The 22,101-nt window shown below is 38.3% G+C and overlaps 1 protein-coding gene across 4 annotated transcripts in view; it reads right to left on the bottom strand.

Annotated features, from left to right (window-relative positions):
* The window catches only part of STAG1 (STAG1 cohesin complex component), a 205,590-nt gene that overhangs the window by 50,519 nt on the left and 132,970 nt on the right, over positions 1-22,101 (bottom strand). For all 4 annotated transcript variants that reach the window (XM_075099470.1, XM_075099472.1, XM_075099473.1 and 1 more), the window contains 6 exons: positions 16,036-16,134; positions 11,757-11,836; positions 9,167-9,274; positions 6,815-6,929; positions 4,479-4,596; positions 3,204-3,307 (listed from right to left, as the gene is read on the bottom strand). In XM_075099470.1, coding sequence (XP_074955571.1) covers positions 3,204-3,307; positions 4,479-4,596; positions 6,815-6,929; positions 9,167-9,274; positions 11,757-11,836; positions 16,036-16,134 — 624 coding nt within the window. The remainder of the gene's footprint in view (positions 1-3,203; positions 3,308-4,478; positions 4,597-6,814; positions 6,930-9,166; positions 9,275-11,756; positions 11,837-16,035; positions 16,135-22,101) is intronic.

The raw sequence follows: 22,101 nt of genomic DNA, 5'->3' as shown, positions 1-22,101 counted from the left end.
AGTTACCATCCCACAACTGAAAAGAAGCAAAAACTAAATGTCATACCTACATCTCTCTGTAAGTGAGGAGGAACAGCTGAAAACAAAACATGTGCTTGGATGAGAGGTAGCCTATTGTGTCAGCCGGAATCCAAACCAACCATGGAAGTTAAGGGGAACAGATTTGTAACCAGGATAAGAAACCAATTCCACAGTACACAGCAGACAGTTGGATACCTACAGTAGCAACCGCAATTCCTGTAATGACTCGCAGTGCAGCACCACCCGTGCCAGCAAAGCCAGTATCTCATCAGAAGGCAACACAAATGCAGGTAGCAAGTCAGGCTCCCATCCCCTAGCAACCCAGTCATGTTCTGGTGACCAAATACTGCTATTCAATGGTGTTATTCATTAACCTGTGTTCCTAGGATGACCTTGAGGCTCTTTTGATCATCCTTCAGAAATTACACAGACCATGAAATTACGCAGAATCACAGGTTGGAAGGGACCTCAGGGATCATCTAGTCCAAGCTTTCTAGGAAGAGCACAGTCTAGACAAGATGGCCCAGCACCCTGTCCAGATGACTCTTGAAGGTGTCCAACATGGCCAAGTCAGCCACTTCCCTGGGGAGATTATTCCAATGGTTGACTGTCCTCAATGTGAAAAATTTTCCTCTAGTGTCCAATCGGAATCTCCCCAAGAGCAACTTGTGTCCATTCCCCCTTGTCCTCTCCATGGGACTCCTTGTAAAAAGGGAGTCTCCATCTTCTTTGTAGCTGCCCCTTAAGTACTGGTACACGGTGATGAGATCCCCTCTGAGCCTCCTTTTCTCAAGGGTGAACAAACCCAGCACTCCCAGCCTATCCTCATATGGCAGGCTTTCCAGTCCTTCGATCATCTTGGTGGCCCTTCTCTGGACCCCTTCCAGCCTGTCCACATCCTTTTTGTATAGCGGGGACCAGAACTGTACACAGTACTCCAGGTGTGGCCTGACAAGCGCTGAGTAGAGTGGGATGATGACTTCTTTATATCTGCTGGTGATGCCCTTTTTGATGCAACCCAGCATCCTGTTAGCCTCCTTGGCTGCAGCAGCATGCTGTTCGCTCATGTTGAGCTTTCTGTCCACCAGGACCCCCAGGTCCCTTTCCACAGAGCTGCTCTCCAGCCAGGTGGATCCCAGAATGTGCTGCACTCCCAGATTATGTTTTCCCAGGTGCATGACCTTACACTTCTCCTTGTTGAACTTCATAAGGTTCTTGCTGGCCCACTCTTCCAGCCTATCCAGATCTTCCTGCAGAGCAGCTCTCCCTTCTGGAGTGTCTACTTCCCCACTCAACCTGGTGTCATCAGCAAACTTCATCAGGCTACACTTGATGCCATTATCCAGATCACTTATAAAGATATTGAATAACATTGGGCCCAATATTGATCCCTGGGGGACTCCACTTGTGACAGGTTGCCAGTTTGAGAAAGAGCAATTTACCACCACCTTTGGGTGCGGCCTGTCAGCCAGTTCCCCACCCACTGCACAGACCACTTGTCTAGGCCATAACACATCAATTTCTCCAGGAGGAGACTGTGGGGGACCGTATCAAAGGCCTTTATTTTACTGAAGTGTTTTCTTTAGCTTTGAAGAAATACAGACATTGAAAATCTAAGACTATGCAATTTGCTGAACTTCAGTGAACTGAACTAGATCTCTTGAGATAGAAAAAATATCTGGAAAGCTAATAGTGACATTATTTGGTGCTCCAAACAGAAAATACAAACATGAAATTTTAATTAAATTTAAAGGTTGCTTTGTCTGCTAGAACAGTTTGCAGCTAGAGAAAAAACAACTGATGTGCTTACAATAGTTTTGGTAACATAGGATAACATATGCTCATGTAAATTTGAGTAGATTTGAGATTCCATAGATTCCCCCCTCACCCCTGAAATGTTTTAATAAATTAGGAATTTCTTAGAATATGCTGTATAAATTAAGGTACAGAAAGAATATTTAAACTGGTGGTTTCTTGGAGCTTTTCCTGGGATGCTGTCTCTGAACATGAGGCTAATCTGCTCATGGCACATAAAAATTAAGAAGCTAAGTAACTGTATTTAGTTTAGCAATAAAGAATGCTAAGTCTATCTCCAGATTTCACCTTCACTAAGTCTGTGGCTTTCTTTAATAAACTAGTTATGATTATTTAGAACAGACCCTAACAGAAGTGCCAAATGTTCACATGGGTTTATTTAATTTCAATCTAACCTAAAATAAGAGGGGGAATACAAAAAATCAGGGAAATACACCTGGGAAGCGAAGGCTTTTAGAACGTGGATGCTGTATTTTTGGAGAGTACAGTTGAAAGCCTGTTGAACATCCTGACCTTGTAACTTATACTGAAACACTTAAGAAGTGCACGCCCAGCCTTAGGCATGGAATTCCACTGATCCCAAGCAGTCACTACAAAATAAATGGAAGAGGCAGTTAGACTGCAATATGGCCAGGATGCCAAATTCTTAAATTTTTAGGGCACTCAGTGGAAGAGACCAAAGAGGATGGATACATAAAACCACAGATGCATCGAGGTTGGTCCCAGTCCCACACCTCCTGCTCAAAGCAGAGCCAGCTCAGGGGTCAGACTGGGATGCTCAGGGCTTTGTCTAGTCAGGTCTTGAAAACTGCCAAGGATGGAAACTGCACAAACTCTCAGCTTCTGTTCCAGTGCTCAACTACTCTCATGATGAAGATACCGTTGACTTTTTCTGCAAATTTTGCGTTCATATTAGCAGCACATTCTTTTTATGGAAGATAGTCAGAGATAATCTTGTTCTGCTCCTGAGCTCTACGCTTTCAATCATAATCTAGACTTAACGTTAAGGGTTGTAGATGTGGGTAAATTACAAGTGTAAGCCAGGGGTATGATAAAAGGAACATCTATAAAAAACCAACCAACCAAAAAACCACCAAAAAAATCCCAAATCAACAACAACAACAAATCATTCTGTAAATTTATATCACTTAACTTAGCAATGCAAAACCCAAAATGGAACAAACAAAAAAATATTCCCAAACGTATTCAGAAATAGAATTTCCACTATTTTTCTTCAGAAGTGTTCACAGGAAACACCAATTATAAAATCTAATTTAGAAGTGTCAAAATGCAGCATTATAAACAAATATTTTATGTTACTATAGTAAAACACACAGGTCCCAGCTACCTACTACAGCACCACTTACTCTCTTGCCAGTGCCTCTGCCTACTGGAGGATGTGCTTCAGCAGCTTGTCTGATTGTACACACCATCAACTCAATAAGAGCACTCTCCTGCCGGTCAGACATTGCTATGGAGGGAAAAGAACAAGTCAAATCAGTTCTGATGTGTGTGCAAGACATCTTAAAGGTGCCAAATCTGTAAATGCAGTTGTAAAACTAGGAGAGTAGAGAACAACAGAGACAACATAATTTTGTCCCATTTATAAAACCAAGGCTTTCTTGCTTGCTCTTTGAATTGCCATTCACATAATCTCAAAATGGATCCAGCAGAACTGAAAGAAGTTCAGAGAAATGTACTCTGGAAAAAGAATGAAGGAAGGGAAATATAACGAAGATCTACAAAATAAGAGTGTCTTGGAGGACAGAGAGCAACTGACTGTTCACTGTTGCTTCCTTATATTCCTTATATTCTTACCGTCATGAAGTATTATTTCTGTTCTTTGGAACGTACTTCTGGTCACAACTAGAGGATCAAACCCCACTCGGCTATGCAGAAACAAAGAGCCAAAGTGCCTAATTTCCTAAGGGAATTACCACATAAATACCACAACTGTGGCAGGTGTATACCAAAAGGTTAGATTTTGAAACACATCTAAAAACATCATCACAACATGATCAGCACACCATGCTCGGAAGCAGTAAGAGTACAATGGTTTTTCAACCACCTAACCCCTGCAAAGGTCCCTGAAGCAGGAGAATCCTGGAGAATTATGAAGGGTCTTGAATGACACTCGTGACCATTAGTGGCTCTTTGCCACCGACCTCCCTGGCTACCTTGTGCACACAGATCTATTATTAGCCAAAGGAGATTTGAAACTAATGGTGAAAGAATCCCATTATTTTTCTTTCCTCTTGAGAATTCATTAGGCTTTAACATGGTCTGGAAAAGCCCCATATTAATTAACACCACCTGAAGTGCTTGTTTATTCAAAATTGTATTAGCTACTTATTGAAATGTTCACATAGATACTAGTTATTTAAACATTCAGACAAGAAGTCCTAGCCTTTAATATTAGGGAACCACAGTACAGCAGACTTCGAAAGATGAAAGCTAGAGTACAAAAATGCTGCTTTTGAAGCAAAGTGAATTAAAAATGGTTTAAATGAAAATATTCTTCAAATATGCTTTCTAAACAAACCACAACATAAATACCTCTATCACCCACAGTGAAAACCCTTTTTAAGGAATAATCAAAAATATTGTGTGATATCAATAAAGTATAGAGGCTAAATGAATACCTTCTTCTCCTTGGACTGGTTCCTCCAAGAGCAGTTCTGTCATACACTCCCAGTCTTTCAACAGTTCTTGAGAGCTCTCCCACAAACTGTCCACCAAGTAGGCTGCATGTTCATGCAACTGGAAAATCCAAAGGAACCATCAGTACAGTGTTCTGGTACAAGCAGCAGTTCTTCAACTTTCACAATCATTTGGCCATGGAGAGTGTCCTGGGCACGTGCTCTTATGTTAGTTGGAAAGAAAATTCAATTTGAAACTAACTCTGGAAGGTCTGCTTCCAACTGAATGATATAACTGCACGACAATGAGAATGTGTTTTAATGGAAAATGGAATAAAACCAAATTGAGCTTCTTCTCCATAAAGCAGCTTGTTTGTGAAAAATCTTTCTCAAAGTTTTGATCTAGAAGCCATAAACTTCCCTTTCCTTACTTTCCTCCTGCATATAAAAAGGAGAGATGGTGAAACATAAGACTAAGAGGGTCGTATTACATTCATTTTCAACAGGCATTTATATTTCATACATGCTGCTACACGCTCAGAAAACAGTAGCAGAAATCCTACTGATTTCAGGGGGTATAGGACAAACACTAACTTTAACTGCAAAAAATGTTTTTATGTGAATGAGCACAGCTGTTGTAAAGTGAGAGGAATAATCCAGAGGCTTCTACTGTTTTATAAACTGATCTTCAACCACTGTCAAAAAGTAACAAGCACAATATGCAGATCTGATTTGCTTGCCAGACATAGGGCTGACTCCTCTCAACCAGAAAACATCTAAGAGCGTAGGGAAGGATCTGTCAGTACGTTTAGGAACTCTTCTGTTTCTAGACAGCTTTGGGCTATTATGTCTATTATGTGTCACAGGGCTTACTGATGCTTGTCACAGGTTTATCTGTTCCCTATTCTGAACGCCTCTCTCAGATTGCAGTGCTTACATCTTCTAGTCCTATGCAGATGGAAACTCCCAGTTCTCTAACTCTTTATTAAAACTGAAGCATAATATTCTACTTTGTTTCTAACTCACTCAAAAGACAGCAATAGCAAAAACTGGCCCTGAGACAGAAGCGATCTTGGGGAGCAGCATACAGCTTGCACGGGAAAGCACTTTGCTGACCATGGCTCTGGGAGCAAAGGTGAGTTTATTTTCCCCTCAGGATAGACAAGCTTAACGCTAGGTGATTCCCAATCACACACACTCAGATTTAAAGTATCTTCACTGGAAAATACAATGATCTATTACAATCTTCGTTTTTAAGAAGCTGGAGATAAAAATACATTCAGATAGCAGATTGAAGGCTCACACAAGTAGTGACATCTCATCCAGACTTAACTTGTAGGTTTATAAGGTGTTCTACAAAGTGTGAACGTTAACACTGTGCCTGAATGCTATCCTTCCTTCTCACCATCTCTGTTTATGTTTCTTTTCATTCTTATAGTCAAGTCTCTTGTTTAAGTCTTCATAACAATTAAAATACCTTATGGCAATATCTTTCTTTTTGCTTTTACACAAAATGTATTACCCTCCCTTTTGTAGAGAAACATTTCTGTCACTCCTTTCTTTTAGCCTTCCTTTGCCACCAATTACCAAATCAAATGTATCATTTTTAAACTTTTCCCCCTCTATCTTCAGAGCATCCTGTAGCTGATAGTTCATCTTCTCAAGTTTTCCTCCACTCCACTACCATTCCCCACCTGAATCACAATTAGTATGTCTTATCCCTATGTTACCCCTACAGACAAACTACAGGCACAATCTCATTCTGAATGTGTTAATCAAACACTTAATGTCATTGGATGTATGCCTGCAGTCTCCATCTTCTGACATTTTCAAGATGCAACTGTGTAAAGCCCTGAACAACCTCATCCAGTCTCACAGCTGACCCTGCTTTGAGCTCATGCCCCTCACGTCCTTTCCACTCTGAATTATTCTGATTCTAATAATAATTTGAGATAGGATACAATCTTTGTTCCTTTCTGGTTCAAATTATTTTACTCCACGAAGAGTAACTCCAGAGGTATACTCATTACATGATTATCTTAAAAAAAGAACCAGTTACATTTCTATGTAGTGGTGAATCCTAGTAGCCTCCATACTACCAGCAATGCAGTACTGAGCACAGTGGGGACATGCAAGAGCAAAATAAATCATGAAGAAGATTTTGAGTTGAATTTGCTTGATGGACAAGGAGATGGGGAGCAGGGTAAAGGGCATAAGGTATGTCTGAAATCATGAAAAAAAAAATAGAGAAGAAACAACTTATTACTGTATGTTGGTAAATCACTACTCAAGTTCCAGGTTTTAGTAAGCATGTAAAGGTTAAAAAATGAATTTTTTACCTCACTTTCAAGAAAGAAAAGAACCAACATTCTAATAAGGTTTCCATTTGGACTATTTCGCCCCCTCCTCTTTGCTAAAGCCTCTTCAGCTTGGGGATCATGTCTGCTGAACAGTCTGAAAATAAGCAAAAGGAGCTATCATGTTTATCAAAACAAATTTCATTTCTGCAATCATATGATGAACATTAATTCTAGATATAGTAGATTTGTTCATAAAACACAGTGAAAGTAGCTCAGGCTATTTCTTTTAAGGGAAAGAGGGCATGACCTCTGCCTGTCTGAAGAGATGAATTTATCTTCATCTTCAAGTTCACAGGACTGCAGCAATTTCACACAGGAAAAATCTCTCTAAAATGTGTTTGTATTGAATGATTTTGCACAGTTTTATATATTTACATAATTTGTATAGTTTGTATTTTTAACTTATCAAGTCTTACAATGGTGGTAGCACTAATTCCACTAGTGTCTTAAGAACTAAGGTTGTACCTTCACTGTGATCATGCTGACTGGGATAACTTATAAACACACTTGACACCCCATTAAACAACCAGCCTCAGGTACCAGTAGCAGCATAAAGGATACAGCAAGCTACCAGCAATTATTTGGGTTTTCTTCCAGGTAAACTATACATTCTGCATTGAGTTCCCTGATGCAATGTTAATACCAAACTACTCTCAACATTCAGATTTGCTAGCTTGAAGATATCTCAGATGTGTCTAACCTTACAGTTACAACAATGATTTTTTTTCTCTTTGAGAAGTCTGAAAACTGTTCCTTGCTTTTACAGTGAAACCACAGTCACAAAGCAAATTAGAAATGTGAAACACAGTATTCTCATTTCACTACTATAACACATTGAAAAGAGATGGATGAGTTACACACACACACGTGTATTTCAGTTAGACATCACCTTCCCCCCGTCTATCATAATAGATAAGAAATAAGCTCCTCTACAGGTGCTGAAATGTCTTCAAGCTTCCACCTCAGGGTTAAGTCAGTGATCTGCCCTATTATTTGCTTTCCTTTGCTAACTACAGAGAGAAAGTCTAATGACTAGCTTACACATAGAAAGTGATCTTTGAATGTATAAAATCAGGCAAGATAAATCCCACCTCAAATGCCTCAAGCAGATTCTAACTTATTTAAAATGGAGCACCAGCTCTCTTACGTGTTAGCAGATAACGAGAGAAATGAGTGTTAGGAATGGGACAATCTTCCCTCAATGCTGTTTACACCTTGAGACACATTTACAGAACACAGCATAGTATCCCACTGTAAAGAAAACTTAGGATAAAGTTTTGTCTTCACACTAAGTACACTAAAGTATAGATATGTCTTCAAATTAATTTATCTTCAAGGCATTTTTTCAAAATTATTTTGTCATGTTGATTAACAAAGGAATTTCAGTATCTATTTTTTAAAAAAACCTAACCATTTCCTAAAACATCATGTAGGAAACTAAATGTAACTGAATTTTGTAAATGAACTCCTTAAAACAGTGCCTGATCACAGAGATGGAACTCCAGAAATCCACCAATGGAAGCTTACAATTACAAGGTGGACTTTTAAATCAGTAATAAACCACAGGAAATTAGAACACTGGCAAAGGAACACTGATGTTTTTTCATTATTTTTTCCTGTTGTGTATCTTGGCATGAAAAATAATATAACCTGCATTCTGATACATTAAAGAACTCTAGTGTCGCAACCGATGAGGGAAAAAAGAAAATTACTGCTAAAAGACTTTTAACTGCAAACACTAAAATGAAAAGCTTAACTAGTATGGTGTGGCAATGTTCTGGTCACAGTTACTGACGTGGCATGATTCACATCCATGGAAAAGCTAGCTTATTTCCTTTGGCATAGTGGGGGCACATGAAAGATGTAACTACAGTGTAATGTATTTTTAGGGGAAGTCAGTAAGTTTAGAAACAAATTTCTTAATTATTACTACATAAAAGTCTCTGGATTTCACGATTTTGAAATAAACTGGTTTAAAACTTTGTAAAAATAATGACTGCATATCAGGTGGACCATCAGGGATGTACAGGCCCTATATATACTATCACAGGATTTAAAACAACTTTAATACAGATGTTTATGTAGCCTTTTATATTTAGCCCTTGAGGAGTTAGGAAAAGTTTTCTGAATTCTAAAGCAAGAAAAATATAAATCCAGTTTCTTCAAGTCTTTAGGTTTTGAATTTAAATAAAAGAATGTCTGTGTTTTAAATTAAATACCTGATTTGCTAAATTGGGATATTTCACTCCATTGCTTCTTTGCCTTTTTATCTTACCTCTACTAGGAAGCATTCACAAATCTGGTCTTATTCCAGGGTAACTGATAACTTACTTTTTGTGAAGGAATTCTCCAGCTGCTACTGCAACAGGCCTGTGTGCTGAATACACCAAGTGATAAACATTCTCACAGTCTTCATTTGACAGAGCTTCTTCACTTCCACTGAAATAGTCAGAAAGTAACACCTGAACTAAAACAAATGTTTCATTTCAATCCCCTCACCTCCCATAACTTACTTTTGACAGCTACAAGATTGATGTCATTTACACAAAATCCTAAATGGTTGAACACTGACTTCAAGGATCTTTGGTTCAATTTACAAATATAGAGATATTTAAAGGGCCTGTAAGACTGAATGCTTGTCTGATTTCCTTCTTCCAGTTGTATCTATCTATCTATATATAAAAAAAATAGTATTATGAAAAAAAAAGTCACCGCTACTTACAAATCTTGCCCTGCTTAATTACTTAGACCATCACACTAACTACAACTCACATATTGCAAGATGCCAAAAACTCATTATCAAAAATTATTAAATTAAAAACCTAGAATGTTACGTGAGGGAAATGTAACTGTTTGCTTAAACTTATTTACTTCTATAGCAATGTCTGTTTGCTTTCATAGCTTTTAATTTCTGAATTATTCAAATCAGACTGGGAAAACGTGCTTCAGGCCTCCTGGCCTACTCCATTCTCAGGAGTTAAGTCTTTTCATGTGGCAGTCCATGTGCTCTCACACACTGCAGGGCAGGAGGTGCCTCTCTACTGGCCTGGAAAGTAGGAAGTAATACTCCCAACTCCAGCTGCTGAAAGGGCCAGGCCAGAGGGATAAAACTGTCTCAGCAATGGAAGAAGGCACAGAAATGCTCTGGAGACGGGCAGAGAAAACTAAACCAGATTACGCCACAAAGGGGGGGACATTGAGCTAGCACTGTCCATCCACCAATCAAATAATCACTTCACATAATCACAATCACATAATCATTTCAGGATTGCATCATGGTGTGCATTTAGAATTACAATAATGCTGATAAATTGTCCATTACTTTTACCGTAGTTATTGTGCTGACTAGAGACAGACTTAATTTTCAACATGAGGGAACTGAATTTGATCATACCCTGCTGTGCTGGATGAAATATGATGAAAAGTTTATTTTCTGGAATTATTTATTGACAGGAACAAGCCACCTTTTACCCTCATCTTGGGTAAATGACATAGTTGGGGCTTCTGCAGTTTCTGAGCTCAAAGTAGATTTTGTGTGTGTTTTCTGAAACTCAGAAAAATTTCCATTTTTCAGCAGTATTCTTGAAAAATGGTATGAGCCATGGAACAACTATATTCTTCAATGATATCAAAATATCACCACTGTCACATAGAGGAGTAGTATTTCCCTCCTTGTTTAGTCAACATTCATCAGAAACATTTATGTGTCACGACTCTATACATCATTTGGCTTCATACTACAAATATTTTTTAATTGGTCATTCCCCATCATGATTGTTTGTGACATCTTTTTGGAGTTCCTACCTGCCAGAGTATTGCTCTGTGCTGTTCAATGTCACCCACATTCTTCTGCTGCTAAATGCACTAAGCTATGTTTTCATCATGCAACCAAAGAGCAACACGACAGGGGAAAAAAAAGGTGCACTTGACAATTTTTTTACCTAAAATCTTATTGTGTTCCCAAACATTGCTAATAATGTATGGAATAGATGTGTTCTACATTTCATTTGTACAATGTTTGTTATATTTGCTTTAAAAATGTAACAGTAGGAGATTTCCTGTCTTCCTAATATTAGGAGTCTAATATCTGTAAAGCAGAGTCACTTAGAAATAAAAAAATGAAGTCCAGACTTCTTTACTAAGAGAAGAAGCTAGTCTAATCTTTCATCCAAATTCTGTATATCTAAAAATGTTCTTCAGACTGGAGCCACTGGGTATAAAAGTATGATGCAGAAATTCTATGCACCTCTTTGTAAATAAATTGTCTTTAACATATGTTTTAATAACTATATAATAAAAGCTTAGCAGTGTTCCTCCAGCAGCACACTCATGAGGCTGCTGTGGACAGGCTGGTTCAGTCAGCATGAGAGGTGATCTTTGCCTCAGGGAAGCCACTCCATCTCTGTAATAAAAAGTTGGGGGCCTGGAAGCACATCTCCTGCATAGCCAAGCATTTAAAATTGCAAGCTACCACTGCCACCTCCACATAACCCCAACAAGGGTGTCAAAGCTGGCATCTTTTCCCTGTCAGTTTACTTAACAGCTCTGTCAGGTAATCAAATCTCCTTACACTGTATCTTTGCTTAGTTAGTGCCAGAATTATTTTACCAAATGTAACACACAGACACTTGTTTAGGGGAGGACAATCATTTTGCCCTTGGCAAAAGGTATAAATGCATTCTTCCTCAACAACGGATGCACTGATAGTCTCAACACATCAATATATTTTTATACTTTGCCTACTGTATTTCCATTAAATGGAATATCTCATTTTAGCTTCATGACCATATTCAGTTCAAATTCATACTAAGTGTAGAGCAACAGATTCACTTTGTTACACAAGCAAAGAAATCAAGTCAATTGGATATTATTGGCTTTGGTAACTTTCAGAAGGAATATACAGGTTTTGAAAAATACTCACTGAAGTATTAGCGTGACTAATCGAATAGCTTCCACAGCTACATCATATTCCTTATCAAGTGTCATTGATACAATGCGATCCTGAAAAGGAATTTTATTACAGTGACAAAACAGAAACATGCAAACAGTTATCAGATGAAGAATTCTATAGATTATAAAATAAACTCTCTTGCAGGGAAAAATCAATTGGACACATGAAAGGCCTTTATTATTATTCAACCATTTAATGTACGTCTTAGAAGGTGTGTACTCTATGCACAATGGAACAATAGGCAAGAAAGAAGGGAATTGTCAGGAAGCAACAGTGGAAGCCACCAAAACCAAATCAGGCCAAAATAAAGATGTTCGCCCCTTTTCTCTACCATTCCAGTCATTTAAAGGCTGAAGGTGAATATGGAGCAACTGATGCTTATTTCAACATCGAAATTTGGGAGTAGTATGTAAAGAATGCAGGTGGCCGTCTCAAGTGTTACCTCTCAAGAAAAACAGGTCTGTAGAGATACTTTGTGCCATTGTGACTGAATGTATCTCTGTCAATCACCATTAAGTTCCTGGGAAATTTGATGCATTTAACTGTTATATGTAGACAGTTTTAGAGACTGTGAGAAGTCCATGAAGAGACTCAAACAGTGAAATAATAATTGAAATTTTCAATAAGGAAAGCAAACAGGAAATTCTGTGTACGGACAAAACCAAAAAAAAATAATTGCTGTCAATTTTTTTGTAAAGTTCTGGACAAGGAACAACAACTAATAACAACATCGAGAGGAAGAACAACCAGATACATTGATTCTAAAAGTTTCAGTGCAATTTCATGTACTCCCCCAAAGTGTATCAAACTCCAGGATACCGCAGGGAGGGAACTAACTGCACATGAAGGAGTAAGCACACAAGTATAAAACTCCTTCTACATCTCTGAAAAAAGCCTGGAAGGGAAGGGAACTTCTCTCTCCTACCTACAAAGCAAGTGGTACTCTCTGAACCTGGAGTCCTTTTGGACTTTGAAACTGACTGATGAGACAATGATCTCTTATGCAAAATGACTGTTCTCTCCTCTCCATTTTTCCCCAGAAACATCAGGCTTAAAATACACAGATATATAATTTCTTATTTTCTGCCTTGGTGTCAGCATCTCTGTGCGATGACACCTGCCAGCCAGGCACCAAGATCCTTGAAAATGAGACCTGAACGCCTAATGCCTCTGGGAGGTTTAACTTGTGTGGATTTGTAAGTTACAAACCCCAGCTACTCAATCTGCTTTGACTGAAATTTTCTGTACCACTGTACAGCAGTGGAATAGGACACATGCCTTTATAACTTGAAATACGAATTTTCACTGTCTATGAAGATCAGTTTGCAATTATGTATTAGGCTGTGAACAAGGCTGGCTGAAGAGCAAATCCATCTCCTTTTGCCTCCCAGGCCATGGAGACAGCACTCTCCTGCAAAGGGTCAGGGATGAGGGACAGGAATTGAACAGCTGCATCTGAATCTGCCAGTGTCTTGACTTTGGCACTCACTGCAAAAGAGCTAATTCACATCTTTTCCATATGGCTTCAGTTAATGTTTGTATGAGACAGGACTTCTTGATGGAAAACAAAAGCCTTGTCTTTGATGGACCAGGTATTTTTGACGGACAAAGCTTATTTTCTAGCATATCACTTACTCCTAGAAACACAAACAAATGCTGGAAAAAACACACATCTTTCCTTTGGAGAAGTGACATTACCAGATCCTTGCCACAGCTATCTGGAAGGTGGTGATATATTAAAATCCCAGTACAAGTCATTCTGGATCAAATTTATACTTTGAACAGCTAGAAGATCTCTACTGAAATTTCTCTTGACTGTTTGAATGGGTTGAGCTGAATGCTGGTGAACTGTGCAGGTTGATTAAAGTCTGATGAGGAAATATAAATAAGCAGACATGGAACTAAGAACAGCATTTAGGTCAATTATTTTTCAGGGGGTGGTGGTAGAGTCAGGGGTGGCAAGATTTAAGTAATGTATCACAGATTCAAAAAGCTTTCATTTGAAACTTTGCTCCATCCTGGTGCCAAAGGCTGCATGCCTGTCAACACAGCTGTAAATTCAAGCGCAGGCATTTGGGCAATGCCAGCTTTTCATTCTCTTGCCATGGCTGGCAACTGAAACTGATAAATCATGTTAAACATATCTGTTCTCTAGGCTCACAGAGACTTTGAACTCACTTTTTCTCTAATTTATTTCATAATGATACAGATTTCTGTAGTAAAAACAGCTTTAATGGAACAGAAGAAAGACGAGGATTCCTAACAGGGTTTCCCTTTCCTCCAAATCTTTTTGACAGAAATGAAAATTACTCATGCCATTCTAAACCAAGAAGCATTGAATGGGCTAACCTGACTTCTTCTACAAAGAAAACTGTCTATACTGTGAAAAAAGTCAGGAGGAAGTATTTAGAGGTTACATGTTCCTGTAGCTTTTTGAAGTACATTACTGAGTAACTATTTATGCCTCCAATTTTCTTGAAAAGTTTTGCTGGTGGATGGGACAGGTTCAGACGCAAAGTTGCATTTTCTCTTACGAATTATAGAAGGTTAAGAACGAAGCATCCAGCACATTTTCTAGTAAAGAAAAGCAAATATAGAGACCGTGAGAGTTTTAGTGGCCTATTTCAAAATAAATTGAATTACAGGAGGAGCAATTATAAATCTATCTGTAAGTTTGCCCAGATGGAACAAGAAAAGCAGTAGAGTTGGAGGGTTCATTTGTCTGGACAGTTAACTAGTACTTCTGGTTGCCCGGAGATGATAAGCAAACCAGACTTACGGAGCCATTACAGAAGTAATCTTCTATCTGAACCTGTTTGCCAGGTACTCTTCTGTGAGAGGAAAGTTTGTTTTTACTGCAATAGTCCCAGAAACCGACTTCATAAAATTAGAAGAATATAGGCCCTGAAGTGATCTCACAAAATGATCTAGTTTCATCTCCTACTTTATAGTCAACTATACTTAGTTCATTCCTGACACATTTATTTAGTCTGCCCATAAAAATCTCAAATGAAGGAGATTAACAAAGAGTCTCTTCTATTATATAACTAGAATTTTGGACATAAAGCCTTCCTTAATATCTAGACTGTATTCATCTTTAAGCAAGTTTTTTCTCCATCTCAAGTGAATGTGGTGAAAGGCTAATTACTATTATGTTTCATGTATTCATTCGTTATGAATTGTTCACATACAGGGAAGATATGAGAAGTTTTCTATATTTTGTGCTTTCCTAGATCAAACTGGAGGAGTTAGTAACTGCAATGACAGACAAACCAGTGAAGCAGTACTGAATCTACTGTGAGAAGTTTTTAAGTCTCATGCACAGCAGTTATTTATGAATATTTAAATCTCAACTTCTTCTCTAAACAGAATTTTTCATCAGTATTATAATCAAGATTGAAACAAAAATAAATTAGTCTTTCCTTGGGGAGTAGCCTTTACCACGGTTCTGTGTTCTCCAGAACACAAAAGCTATGGTAAAAGATGGCAAAAAGGTGTCCCCAAACGTGGTGACAGTGTCTGAAAGCTTTCTTCACAGAGCAGGAGCAATGATAGTATTTCTACACTCATCTCTCCAGATATCTCACTTATGAAATAAAGCAGTCATTCCACAAAGTGAATTAACAGCCACATTCTCATCAAGATATTAAGCAAAAAGTCAGCGTGTTTGTACTACTAAAAAAACCCCTATGAAATACTCCTCCGGTACTTATCTCCTAAACAGGACACTCGTGCTCAGGGATTTGTCTAAAAGCACAATGTAAATGCCTATTTTACAGCAAGGTATTTCACTGTATAGAATATAGTGATGCAGATCAAAATATCTCTTCTCCAAACACAAGCACATATTCAGCTAAAAGGCTGTCTTAGGAACAATCTTTTGTTACAGGCTGTTACTTTCAGATGTATTTTAGATTGTGTGAAACACCCAGTACACATCCTTAAAATTCAAGAAATCTAAAATTAAATAAATACAAGCGGATTGAATAATGACAATGTATAAACTATCAACAATACAAACAGATAAATAATCATCCTGGCCAAACCTGACAAATCTTACAAGATAAACACTGTAAAATGAATTTGGCTTAATTTCAGCATTCAGTAATACAGTTTTCCTACCGCAGGTACAAGCCTTGTCACAAACAAATGAGTTTATTTTTGCATTTAATATACAAGACTGTAACAGGATGACACAGACAATACCTTTATTTTCTGTACTCCTTCTGAAAATTGTATTTCCTCTTACCTTGAATCTATTAGTGAACAGCTCCAGTTTTGGAAATAACTCTCTGTTGGTATACAGACTCTGAAGAGCTTTCAAACACTTCAACCTCACTTCACCTTGCTAAATAAAACACACTAAGATTAGCTGATCGAATACCCTAATCAAATGCACATGAATATTAAATAAAATCATACTGTAATTTGCTTAATGTACATTTAAAATTTTATGCAAGAGAGTTACAAAGCCGATTAGCAATTCAGCTAAAACCCAAAAACCACATGCAGCTGCCTACAATGTTAAATTTTCTCCCTATTTGCATATACAAAGAATTTAATGCACCATCAGTTAAATGTCTGTTACTGTTTCCCTTTCAATTAACTCCACAAAAAGATAATGTACCAAGTAAATACAAAACAAAGATGTATGATCTCAAGGTAGTTGGTGAAAAGACAGTGCGGCTATTTACGTTTAGGAAAGAGACTACAGGTAATTTCTGCCTGATTTCTGGTGTTTACAATCAATGCACAAATGTTCAAAGGGATTGAGCGTGGGCTGCATGTAGCCCACTAAAGCAACTCAGCCATCTCCAAGCATTGTCTTTCCTTTTCCCAGGGGCAGAAGGAATACACACTGGATTTATTATTCTGAAGTGTTCTACATCTCATCAGAGGCACTTTCTGAAGGATGCAAAAGGCCTTGAGAGACTGTGCAGCACGGAGCAGGTTGCTGCCACAAGAACAATGCATCTAAGCCACAGCCTGAGAAGCCCTCAGGAAGAAGAGCAGCTTGTGTCCATCTGTCTGAGTTGCTCTGGTGGCAGCAGCTCATTCCCATCTGCTTTTTAGATGGGGATGGCTTTGATCTGGTGAACTGTAGGCAGGAAATGTGGGCATCACGAGACAAGCACCTATGGATCAAGGTTTGTCACCTAAAAGAACACTGATGACAAAGAGAAGGGCTGGATCCCCTGGGCACATGCATGTCATCTGGCTGGCTGCAGACATACAACTCAGCACAACTGCATAGTCTTGGCAAACTATGTATTCTTGTTGAAAAATATTTGTACATAGCAAAAAGGTTGTAAGCACAACCCTGCTCAAATATAATCTGGAGAGTTCACTGCAGCGTGAACTTACTTTTATGAAAGTGAGTTCACTACCAAGGCTAAGGCCTTAAGCTGCTCAAGAACTAACAGAAATTATTGAACTTTATAAATAAAACTCCATACCCCAGAGGCTTCAAATTAAGCCTATTTGAGAATCAAGTCTGTATTTAAAAAACTGCTCAAGCTAAAAACTGAAAGAACATTCAGAGACTGACATAAAAACAGAAGCTAAAAATCCTAATTTTTAAGTTTCTTTCCTCCTTCCCACCTGTCTCAAAAATTGAAATAGAAGATAAAAGGATAGAAGTTGAAAGGCAGATTTTCAGAAGAACTTTTCCTTGAAGAACTATTATTCCTAATAAATCATCTCTTTATATCTGTGAGGAGTCTCTGAGCACTCATGCTCTCCTCTAGGGATCTTTTTGACTACCACTGCAGAATAAGTCAATGAGATGAAAGTTATGTTTAAAGGATCTATCATAAGATTTTTCACGGTACAGAACTTTCTTGAAGGACAAACTTATATGGATGTGATCAACTGCTAAATAAGCACAGAGAAATGCCACTTGTCCTCCTCTTTTAATGATACCTGTGTTGCAGTATCAGAAATGATGTTTCCTCTGCTGTGAGTCACTCAGAAAGGCCAGGATCTCTGGAGTCACCGCTAATCATTAGAAGAGAATGTAAGCCCCTTAAGGCCTTAGCTTATTTAGCCGCAGAGGATCAGTATCAGTTTTGGCCTGTGATGAACGCTACGGAGCAACAGCGAGGTAGCAGGTTTAGTTACAGCTCTGCTGAAGACCGTCCTGCTTGTGAGCAGATGGCCTGTTATTCAGCCAGTGCTGTAGCCCCAAAATGCAATACTCTAGATTGGTTTGGTACAGGAAAAAAAAAAAATCAGGGCCAACAGCAATGAGACTTGAGACCTGCGCAGATAAGGTTTGGATCCTCCGTGGAATCCAAAGCCCTTGGGGACTTCACCAATACCATGGATCAATGGTCCCAGAGTTAAGTTCAAGCCTGATACTGAGGGTGTCCTTAAGTCTTAAGTGATCAAATCAAGCAAGGCAGAGAGGAAGCAAACCTGTGAACATTTGGTATTTGGCCTGCTAGGAGACCGAAGCGAGATGCTGACAAAAGCTTACTGAACCAGGCTACTATCCTCCTGCTGCTCATGAGATGTGAGGCAAAAGACAAGTGACTGCAGGAGCAGGTGAGGAAGAGAGGTTGTGTTACACCCGGCCCCTCTAGCTGAGAGCAAAGGTCCAGGAGACACAGAGGCAATCCCTGGAAATGACTGCCTTTCTTGGCAGACAAATGACAGGAGGAGGGCTTTTTCTGACAGCAAAAAGGTCTGGTTTTTAAACTGGTGGTCAAGGATGGAGTTCATCTCTTTGGACAGGGAAGAGCCCCTGCATGTCAGCTTGCTAATCCTATTAAGAAGGTTTTAAAATAAAATAAGTGGAGATTATGACAGAAACCCACAGAGAACCATAAACAGCAACGACCTGGGCAAGAAACTAAGAAAGGCGAAAGTGAAGGTGTACATGGATACACTGCACTGAAGTCCAGAATGGAGAATTGTCCCACAGACCATCAACATGCCAGACACAAGAAGTTTCTTGAGTAACTATGAGAGTCACCAAAAAACCACGAGCTTTTTAACACCCCAAACACTTTTTTGGGGAAAGAAACACAGCAGAAATTTCCTATCTAGCAAGGAAGTAAGAGAGTGGGAATGCTAAAGTTAGGGTAATTCCTAAGAAACTTATGCCAGGGTAAAAGCTGCAAACACAGTGATGTAAAGCAAGGACAAGAAGAGACTTAGTTAACTAAAAGATGAACTTATTTAACAAATTGATAAGGAGGTCAAGCACAGGAGGAATACAAAAAACAGAGGGAAAATAAAATAGAAAAGGCCTGGGCATAGTACGGAATGGACACAAGAGGTAATGAAGAAAACTTTCCATAAATATCTTTGTAGCACAAGAAAAGTTAGTTGGCTTTAAAGGAAGAGGAAAAAACCCATTGTCACTTTTTATGTGCACAATGTGTAGGAAAAGAAATAATAAATTAAAATTACAACACAGACTACTTAGCATATGCGAGGAAGAACTTTTTAGTGGCAAACATAGTTAAGCACTCAAAGTGCTACAGAAAGCTGTGGAAAAACCAACACTAGAGGTTTTATTAGAAAATATGACTGTCTGAGAGGAACACTGTGGATATACAGTGAACTATGCCTTAAGCAAGAAAGGAATAAGCAAAAATATTTCCCAGACTAGATTTTAGCCAGCTTTTCTGCAATTCTGAGCTCAAGTTCATAGTGAGTATGAGTCAAACTAAGGCAGCAAATATTTGCAACCATGCAATACCTATAATTCTGTTAAAGAAAATGAGCATCCATTTCCAACTATTTTTGTGTAGTCATACCTATGCTTTACAGACAGAATGAATGTATCTGAAAGGAAAGCCTTACCATTTTCTAGGTAAATAACAGACAAAATATTTGCATTATCAGCATTCTAACAACTAAGATCTTCCATTCTCCTGAGTTTCATCTTCCAGAAAAATATACTTACCTGGAGTTTTGTCCAATTTATAATTGTGACACTTGGTTATTGCAGAATGCTGAATTCATCCACACTGCCATTGGTTCTATGCATGCCTCTTTCTCTAGCCTAATTATTCCTGTAATTCCCCTTCTCTCAAAGTGTTTTTAGATAATTATTTATATATGTTATTATTTTTATTATATAAAATTCTTTTTCATGAATATGAGAAATGCTTTGCACTAGTGCTTAATTGTTAATGCTTTCTTTCATTTACAACTTGAAATTGGATCCTAAATCAAAGCCATCAAATGTTTATCAACACTGCTAAATAACAAACATTTCTCATAATTTCCCAGTTTTTGTTGAGATAATCCTGCAGACACTTCTGAGTTTTGAGCAAAAAATTTGTTACTGCTGCTAATGAAGCAAAAAGCAATACATACACCTTTCATGCCAGCAGTGTGGGTAGCCTACATTTTTCTGGGAGAGTCATGCTCTACTCAAAATTCTCTTTAATATGAGAGACCTGTGAAAAAGAACCCATCCTGATGGAAGCACACCATTTTCATATTTTTTTTTTACACACTACTCACAGGACTTGAACCAACAATCTGTAACTCTTGTGGAAGTCTCACAGTGACTGAGCCAGCTCAGATTCTTATTAATGTTCCATATAGTTGGTACTTTCGAGTATTAGTTTGCCATCTCCCAACAAGAATCACAGAGTCACATGTTGGAAGGGACCTCAGGGACCATCTAGTCCAACCTTTCTAGGAAGAGCACAGTCTATACAAGATGGCCCAGCACCATCCTGGTGCAGACTTCTCTTAACATTCAGGGATACCACAGCTCCAGAAATTGTAATTAAAGGTGCACCACTATGCGTCAGCTCACATGCCAGAAAAAGGCTTAGATCACACAGAGATGACGACTTTCTGAGCCCCCAGAAACACAGTTTTAAATATTTTTTGAGTAGGTGGGTAGTCAAGAGAGCCAGCAAAGCCACTTCTCACACTTCACTTTTCTCCTTTTGGATACTTCAAATCCTTTTTTGGTGGCTAAGTGTATTCTGCTCTTTTTTTTTTTTAATTTTACAGGTTTTAATAATAGATAATTAATTTGTTCAGCTCTTTGTCCTACCATATTTCTGCAGACTGCACTGTTTGGTTTTTCCTCTCGCATAGAAAAATGACCATGGGATGGGATGACCATGATATACTGTGTTGCATTTTGATGTTCTAGGGTGGTGTATTTTGAGGTAATCTGCTGCCGAATGACAGAAACAGTTACACTGCCAGAGAGAAACAGACAAAAATGTCCTGCAGCATGTTAGTATCTATGGCAGGAGTATTTCCAGCAGGAGTAAGCAGTTGTGCTCCATCTGCACAGGCCCACTCAATACCATTTATGAAGACACTGTGTATCATCTGATGCATTTTTTTATTCTTCTCAAGCTTTCCCAAAACCAAGGTGAGTAGGTACCGAAGAGGTTTTACAAAGTCAAACATTCAGAAGTTTGGAAAACTACAATTTCGGTTTCTACATAATCTTAATAAAACCAAGTTTATTTTTTCATCCTTTTGACGTGGGATACTATCACAATAAAGTATTCAAATACCATCTGTTCCCAAAGACCCTGGGTTCATTCCTTTCACAGAAAGTAGAAGCATGCAAAGAAGGAAAAGAAATCTTCGTATGTGCTAGGAAGTGGTTTAAGAACCATGACTGTCTGGGTATCTAGAGATACAATGATGGTTTCAAGACAGTTCCATGCACCAATGGGGCAGGTGAAAATTCAGGCTGGATAGTCTGATTTAAGACTTTTTTTTTTTTTTTAAAAGAGTTTTTAATGCAATTGTATTATAGCTTTATATTTTATATATTTAATTTATGCTCCCAGATCCACCAGAATGAATAAGCAGCTTAAAAAGGAGAGAAAGGCAGAACTAGAAACCCATATTCAAATGTGAAAGCAATCTATAAAAAGCCAAAAAGCCCTATAGACATTAATCTGAAATCTGGGGAAGAGACAGGATTAACATAAAAAATACACATATTCCCCAAATTAGAGACATAAACTTCTGTATCCTACCTCTGAAAGACTACACTGGAGCCACTGCAAAGAAGTGTAAGAACTGTGTCTTTCCTGTGATCTAATTTGTCTATCTTCTGAAGACGAATGTTGAAACTGCTTATTAATCTCTTGTACTGCTGCCTCCTCTCTTTTTTGTAGTAGCAAGCTTCCAGAGAAGTTAATAATTTTGGGGTGACTTCTGTTCATATGAAATTGAAATACCTAATGACTATTGCCTCAGCCTTCATTTTTCAGTATTTTAAGTACTGATCATAGCAAAAATTATCTCCATATCAAAGCAAATCAAAAATCAAAAAACTTGGATACCACCAGGTGGCAAGTTTTTCAGGTAG

The sequence above is a fragment of the Phalacrocorax aristotelis genome, chromosome 7 (genome assembly GCF_949628215.1).
Source record: "Phalacrocorax aristotelis chromosome 7, bGulAri2.1, whole genome shotgun sequence".
NCBI classification, from domain to species: domain Eukaryota; kingdom Metazoa; phylum Chordata; class Aves; order Suliformes; family Phalacrocoracidae; genus Phalacrocorax; species Phalacrocorax aristotelis.
Note: the sequence above shows the minus strand (reverse complement) of the source record. Positions and strands in the feature narration are given on the sequence as shown.